Source organism: Mycteria americana, chromosome 8 (assembly GCF_035582795.1).
Source record: "Mycteria americana isolate JAX WOST 10 ecotype Jacksonville Zoo and Gardens chromosome 8, USCA_MyAme_1.0, whole genome shotgun sequence".
NCBI lineage: Eukaryota > Metazoa > Chordata > Aves > Ciconiiformes > Ciconiidae > Mycteria > Mycteria americana.
This window is the reverse complement of record NC_134372.1, coordinates 11,679,401-11,686,979: the sequence shown is the minus strand read 5'-3', so window position 1 is coordinate 11,686,979 and position 7,579 is coordinate 11,679,401. Positions and strand designations below refer to the sequence as shown.

The following is a 7,579-nucleotide window of genomic DNA, read 5'->3' as shown; positions in this document are numbered from 1 at the left end:
GCTCCTTAATAGCAGAGCTCCGCCGGCTGCCCGTGTCATTAACGCCTAATTCACTTCGGGGGGGCCGGGGGCGGGGAACTCCCCGCACAGAATCAGCCCCGGGAAAAAAAGAAGTTCCCACCCACCTCCCGCTCCCGAGCCAATGGCGTGAGTCACCCCGTGACGTCAGGCCCCAGCGCGGGCTCTGATTGGCCCGCGGGGCGTCCGCTCCACTTCCCACAGGAGGAAAGCGCCGGGGAGCCCCAGAGGGGGAAGAGGGGGGCGGCACCGCGGCGCCTCACTCCGCAGTCCCCGCGCAGGGCCGGGCAGAGGCGCAGCGCAGCTCCCCGGGCGGCCCCGCTCCAGCCTCCCTCCGCACCCGCGATGGCTTCTCCTTCCAAGGCGAAGGAGGTCTTCTCCTCCGACGAGGAGGGCCCGGCGGCCGGCGCCGAGGAGCACCACAAAGTCAAGGTGTCCAGCTTGCCGTTCAGCGTGGAAGCCCTCATGTCCGACAAGAAGCCCCCCAAAGAGCTGCCTCTGGCCGCGGCGGGGGGCAGCGCCGACGGGGCGGCGGTGGGCACCTCCAGGAACCTGCTGCTGCCGGGACACGGCTCCCGGGACGCGCACAGCCCCCCCGGGGCGCTTACAAAAACCTTCGACACCGCTTCGGTCAAATCGGAGAACTCGGAGGACGGCACGTCTTGGATCCAAGAGGCCGGGAGATATTCCCCTCCGCCAAGTGAGTGGCCGGGGAAGCGGCGGCGGGGCGGTGGGGGCTGCGCGGCGCCCGCGGGAGCCGCCGGCGGACGGGGAGCGAGAGCAGGCGGGCACCGCTCCCGCCCCGGGCTGCCTGCCCCGGGCTGCCTGCCCCGGCCCCCGAGCTGCGCTGTCCCCCGGGCGCCGAGATGCACAGGAGCACGCTAGATATAGACATACATGTATAACGTTTTATATATGTATTTATATCTACGTGTGTGTGATTTTTATAGCTGTGCTACAGCTTTCTTCATATATGCTATGTTTATATCTATACGGTTATATATTTATGTATATGATTATACCTATATACATATAAATATGTAATGCTTTTAAAATCATAGAAAGGTCAGGAGCTGCCACGGACTAGCTCCCTTTCCCGACACACGGTTCAGGGGCTGCCCCTTCGTCCATTTATGTTATCCTGTTGCAACGAGAACTGGAAATTCTCCTTGGTTCCTTCTCCCTTACACCAGACCTTGCAAAGCAATCTCCTCGCTCTTAAAGACTCGGGAATTGCCCCTTCCAGCCTTACGCGCTTTCTGCGCGCTGACTCCCGCCGCGATCTCTCCTGGCACGGTGTTCCTTTCTCTCCCCCCCTTGCATGCAGCCTGTCAAAGTTTCCCGAGCTGGGCCTGGCCTCTTCAGCCCCTGCGATCTCTCCCGTCCCCGCCACGTAGGGACGCGCGATCCGGAGGTGACAGGTCACTTCTTAAACCCTTTCGCTGCTCCAGCCTCGCTGCTGTGGCTGCGCTGAATTGCGTTTCGCTTTCGGTGAGATGCCTTAAAAAAAAAAAAAAAACAAACCAAACAAAAAAACCAAAACACCAAGAAAATAAATTGCTTTTTTAAAAAAAATAAAAGCCCCGAAAGTACCTTCAGGAAAAGGTGAAAAACATCAGCCGGCAGTGCTGGGCTTTCTGCCTTCCCATCGCCAAGAGCCTTGGCGGCTGTACACCTGCATTAGCAGATCCATCCACTCTCCTCCACGCATCCCTGACTTGTCTGATGTAAATTAAATGCTCTGCTTTAAGTTAATGGCTTTACTGACGCGAACTATTGAGCTGGGCAGTTGTAGTTTTTGCTTCTGTAACCTAATATTGGAAGAAGGAAGTTTAGTGCTATTACAGCTCCTCTTTTGGGGGACAATCATTTCTATTTGGCTTTCGGACGCTTCCTTTCCTTTGCGATAACCCCGAATTAATTTGATTTCTAACCTGCTGGGAGACGGCCCGGGAGGAAAGCAGCCGGCCCGTGTCCTTCCCTGCGCAGCTCCGGTTTGCCATTTTCGTGTACCCTCAAGTAGGCTAGAAAAGCGTGAAAAGAAGCGTGTGCTCCTACCCAGACCCCCTCCTCTAACACTGCCCTAAACCCCCGACTTAGAGAAGGCCTGATCTTCTCCCCGTACATGTTTTTTTCTTCGAAATTAATCCTCTTTTTCTATTAAAATCGGCGTCTCGTGAGGTCTGCAAAATAGCTTTGTAAAGGACTTCAATAGCAAGGGAGTTCAGGGCCGGTGGTTTCAGCGGGATTTGGGGCAAAAAATGGTGATCGGGGAAGGGAAGGTCCTTCGGCCTCCATCATCTTCCTGATTTCCCACCTTGCCGGCTCTTGGCCCCCTCGGAGCCGGTGTGACAGCAAGAGGCCCGTCTGCCCGTGGTGTTTTGACGTTAGAAGTAGTTCCTCGATTTATTAATATTACGGGTGGGATGAACTGGGGAAAGAGCTGTAAAAGTTAGATTTTGAGCAACACGGAGAGGGAACCGTCTCCAAGTGATTATTTTTGTCCGACATCGGCCAGAAAACGGAGGATAAACAGAAAAAAAAACCAGCGAAACAAATCACTGCAGCGAGTGCTTGAGGACTGGCACGGGACAAACGCAATTAGAGGGTCTGCGGTGGCGGCGGTCCCTGCTTCTTACCAGAGTCTGGCAGTGACTTGGGGGATGGTGAGGGAAGAAGCCCGTGAACGTTTGGGTGTATTCCGGGGGAAATATTTGCCCGGGATTTCATTTTAAAGCACGTTTTTGCGGTTTCCCCCGTGTGTAGCAGAAGTCAGGACGGGTCGGGCTCACCCAAAAGCCGGGGAAGGCGCTGGGACGGGGAGCGATCCCGGAGCCACTCTCCCCCTTGTAGACCCCATCCCTCCTGGAAGGAGCCCCCTTTTAGCTGCGTCTTTGAAGAGCTTTGCTTTGAGAAAAGAAATAGGTTGCATTTAAAAAAGAGAGAGTGGAATAAAGGGATGACCGGTAGTGAATTTAGTGTCGATGTAGTGTGGTTTTAATTTAGTGTAGTTTTAGGAGTGAACCAAATGTCACGGTGAGGGCCTTAAGTATTAAAATGCCCCCGTGTGATCATAAGATGGTATTTGACAAGTTGTTTTCCAAGAGGACTTTATTTTTTGCGTTCAGTAGCTACAAGAAGAGTAAGAAGAGAAATTTAACTTTTTCAGCTGTAGCTGTTTTCTCCCTCCCCTTTCTGCACTTTTGAACACTCTCCTCGTGGGATTTTTTTAATTGCATGATACTCACTTAAACAGCTTTGTGATCTAGCATATTTTAAAAAATAAAAGAGGACAGTGAAAGGATTTCAGAAAACACATCGTGCAAATCCTGACAAGCATTTGAACCAGACACTACAGCAGGTACAAAAGTCAAGAGCAGCCTGTGTGTCATTTTCTGTGTCAAGCTGGGGACCCAGAGTGGCTTGTCATATGCTCTGGGAGTGATCCGAAACACAGCCAAATTGCTAAGCTTTTCAAGTCAGCCACACGCTTTTTAATTATTCTTTAGATTGCAAAATTATTAGTGAAATGCAAAATGAATCTAGAGACAAGTCAGCAGTGTGCCATCCCGGGCACATGCACCTAACCTGGTCGGGTTTATAAGGCAAGCACAAAAGGTAGTAGATTTCCTGACTTGTATTGGCTACAGATGCTGCAGCTATGTGTCCTTTTTTTTTTAATTGGCAAATGTCATAAAAGCTAAATGTTGAATGAAAAGTGCACTGCTTTCTTCTTTTTTTTTTTATACTTGTTGAAAAACAGAAAATACTTCTTGAAAAGAAAAGTTGTTAAGCAGAGGTAAAACTTGCCCTTGCTTTCAAGTGGAGAAAAAATAGCAAGGAAAATGCCCAGTTATCAAAACCACAAAAATTATCAGACCTACTTCTTCAGCTGTCAGAAAAAGATAGGGTTGACTCGTTGCTCTTGGTGGAGAAATCCTGCAGTGGGGCTGGGCTGGGCTTGTCTCTGGCACCACTGTCCTTTTGTGATCTCCTGCTTTTGCATATATGTTTGTCTTGTGCTTTGTTGGAGTTACTCCTCCAGTTCTGCAAATACCAAGACAGCTGTTCTGTGTGCTCTAGAACACCGCTGTGATGTGACTCCTAAAGTGATCTGCTGTGTGTGTATCTGTGTGCTGTGTGTGTATCTTTGTGCCCTGTTTGCCTACAAGCTGTCCTTTTGAAATCACTGAGCATAAATTTCACTTCCCAGGACATCTGCTGAAGTCTTGTGAATATAACTTTGGCCAGGAAGAGATTTCCACAGCCAGTTGCAAAAGGATCCCCTGTTTTAAGAGTATCACCTGGTGGGACTTCTCCCTTCAGATACACCCTTCTCCCTTCCCACCCCAGCCCTCAACCGCAGCATGTCTTTCCAGAGCACCCAGGTCTCCCTGCTTTTGTGATAACCGGCCTTTCCCTTCCTTGCAGGACACCTGAGCCCCACTGCCTGCACCCTGAGGAAGCACAAGACGAATAGGAAGCCCCGAACCCCATTCACCACTTCCCAGCTGCTGGCTCTGGAGCGCAAGTTCCGCCAGAAGCAGTATCTGTCCATCGCCGAGAGAGCCGAGTTCTCCAGCTCCCTCAACCTCACAGAGACCCAGGTCAAAATCTGGTTCCAGAATCGGAGGGCCAAGGCCAAGAGACTGCAGGAGGCTGAGCTAGAGAAGCTCAAAATGGCAGCAAAGCCCATGTTGCCGTCGGGGTTCAGCCTCCCTTTCCCCATCAACTCTCCCATCCAGGCTGCCTCACTGTATGGAACATCCTACCCTTTTCACAGACCTGTGCTTCCTATCCCACCTGTTGGACTCTATGCTACTCCCGTTGGATATAGCATGTACCACTTATCCTAAGAAGATCAGAAAGACAAAGCGACAGTGAGACAGACTTCCTGGTGGATCATGTCCAACCCTGAGAAGGCAGTACCCCAACCAGTACTGGCCATTCTTTCTGCACGCTTCTGTCTGCCATCCTGAGTGTACGGGAGTTTGCATTAGCAAAGCAAGGCATCCTGTATGCTATGGGTTGGGTGTCTTCTGAGAGTGCTCTGAGAGCTGAGTCTGTTCCTCAAAGAAAAAAAATATGTAAAAACAAACAAACAAAAAAGAAAAAACATTTGACCAAATGTAGGGTTTTTATACAGTGCATGTAAAACTAGAATAAAAAAGACTGGGTGAAAAAGCAATCTCATTTATGGAGGCAGAGATTTCCCGATGCCTTCCTGATGGGGCCCAACACATCTTTAAAGTAAGAGGGGTGCATGCCCTAAACCCACACTCTCAAGTGTCATCACTTAATATGGGGGCAGGAGGGAGGGAAATAAAAAGGTATAATCAAGGTTTTGTTGTTTGTTTGTTTGTTTTTTTAAAGAAAGCAGAGCCCTTAGCTAGAGACACCGTGTAAATAGAAACTAGACCCAGTAGAGTCCGAGTGAAGTTCAGAGCCAGCAAGTTCCTGTGTTTCTGGGCGTAGGGAAAACTTTTGCATCCCAAACCTCGACAGATCTTTGCAACAAGATGAGCATCAGGGCCCCTAAATGTAGAGCAACAGCTTTATCCACCATTGGCTCCTGTAATGCCTTTATCTGTATAAATAGCTTCAGCGTTTGTTAAGCACTGTGAGGGGAGGTAAAGTGCAAGGGAGGGTTATTAGGCAGTCTGGTCTTTATCTCTTCCTATTGGCATGCTTAGAAATTTTTGGCTACAGCCAGGTAATCTTGGCTGTGCACTGCTTTTTGAAAACCAGGAGAGAGGAAAGGAAGCTTTCTGGGGAAAGAAGACATGGGTTGTTTCCACAGTGGTGGTGAGCAAAGGATTGTTGAATGCTTCTGGGAGATGTTTGGGGTTTTTTATTAGTATTTGCAACAGTCTGTATTAAATAGAAGAACCCCCCAAGTCTTCCTCTCCTTCCCTTGCTAAGGATGCCAATATAAGTGACTCATGCTTCAAGCCCTTAAGAGAGATCCAGGTATCACAAACAAACAACCCTACTAGTAGGACGGTGGGGTGCCAAAAGACTGTGTAACCTGTCTGTCCCCGTGGGAGCTCCTTGAGCGCTGGCAGTATCTTCCCCAGGCTTCTCCTTATAACTATTGTATTATGTGTATTACTCTTGCTAAACTTTGTGAGAAAGTTACTCCAAAGGCTGTGGAGCACTGAAGGCAGAGCTTCTCCTGGATTTATTTTCTTAGCATGTTGTTGTGGAAGAAAGAAAGAAAGAAACAAAAAAAAGCAGAAAAATGGAGAAAAAAAAAAGCCACAAGGTTTTGCTGGTTTTGGTTTGTTTTGACCCAGGCACTGTCACCACCTGGGACCCACTATAGACGAACTTCCCCTCTCCCTTCCCCTCACCTGCAATCTTCCATTATAGGAAAGTCCCTTTGAAAGGGATGCCTTGTACAATTTTATATATTTTATTGAAGATTTATTATTTCTTATCTCTTATTTCGAATTAAATTAAAAAAGAAAAAACCTGTTTAATCACGTGTGGGTCTGTGAGTGTTTGGAGTTCTTTAAAAGGTAACTTCTCTCCGTGTGTGTTTTGCACCGCTGGGTCAAGTTCAAAGGAATGTTTGGGTTGCCTTTATGATTATTTCCCCTTTCTGCATCTGAGTTAAAGCCAAATTTGCAGCACATGAAGGTGAATTGCAAGTCAACAATTCAAAGTCAAAAGCCAAACCTTTTATGAGGTTTCCTTGTTTTTAACAACCGCTTTTAGGCGCCTCTGTTCTTTACAACATCATACTCTGGTGATGTTTCCACCACTTTTCTTAGCTCGTGTGCCCTTCTCTTTTGCTCGGGACCCTCCCTCCGACCCGCCTTTCCATTGACCTCAAGTCTGTGCTTTAGGCTCGACCCCCGCAGTAGTCGGGGGTAATTTTGTGCAGGTAAGACCTGGCGGGGACCCTGCAATACTTCGGTACAGTTGCCTTTCAGGGCTCCCATGTGCTGCCAGCCTGTCCCATAGTTTTTAGGGCAGCCTCCCTCAAGGGATGCACTCATGTGCTGCCCGGAGAGCAGATGCCGGACCACCCGCCCCTGCCCCTTCTGGCGAGGGGGGCTCGGGTTTGCCCAGATAAGAGCGGTACCCGGGAGGTCAGGGGTAGTTTACCCCGTGACACCAAAGTCCCACGCTGGCCCAAAGCGTATTTTGTTGCAGGAGGCTTATTCGGATTAGGAGTGACCTCTTGGATCCCAGCTGGAGAGAAGGGTGTATTTGCCTCTGTTGAAACCGCCGGGCGATTTCACTCGGCTGCGCTCTCCGACGCGCAGAGAAGGGCTTTACCCTGCCCCAGCGCCCGTCCCAGCCTTGCAGCTCTCCTGAGGGCCGATCGCCCTCCCTGCCCACGCCGGTGGGCAGCACCCCGGCAGCGCTTCCCGGCGGCACGGCCCGGGGGGCGCCGCCCGCCCGCCGCCCCGAGCCGCCGCCTCACTGCCCGACCGTCCCCGCCTGCCTCCGTGCCGGCCGGGAAAGCGGCGCTCAGCACCCTGCCGGATCGGGCCTCGGCTGGGGGAGAAGGAACGTGGCGGGGCGTGGAAACGCCTCCCGACCTGGGCTG

General features: G+C 50.7%; 1 protein-coding gene across 1 annotated transcript; it reads left to right on the top strand.

Moving 5' to 3' along the window:
* Positions 1 to 263: 263 nt before the first annotated feature.
* MSX2 (msh homeobox 2) lies at positions 264 to 6,477 on the top strand. Its single transcript, XM_075510047.1, has 2 exons — positions 264 to 718; positions 4,450 to 6,477. The coding sequence occupies exons 1-2, from the start codon at positions 364 to 366 to the stop codon at positions 4,872 to 4,874; spliced, it is 780 nt and encodes a 259-aa protein (XP_075366162.1). The 5' UTR covers positions 264 to 363; the 3' UTR covers positions 4,875 to 6,477.
* The last annotated feature ends 1,102 nt before the right edge of the window (positions 6,478 to 7,579 follow it).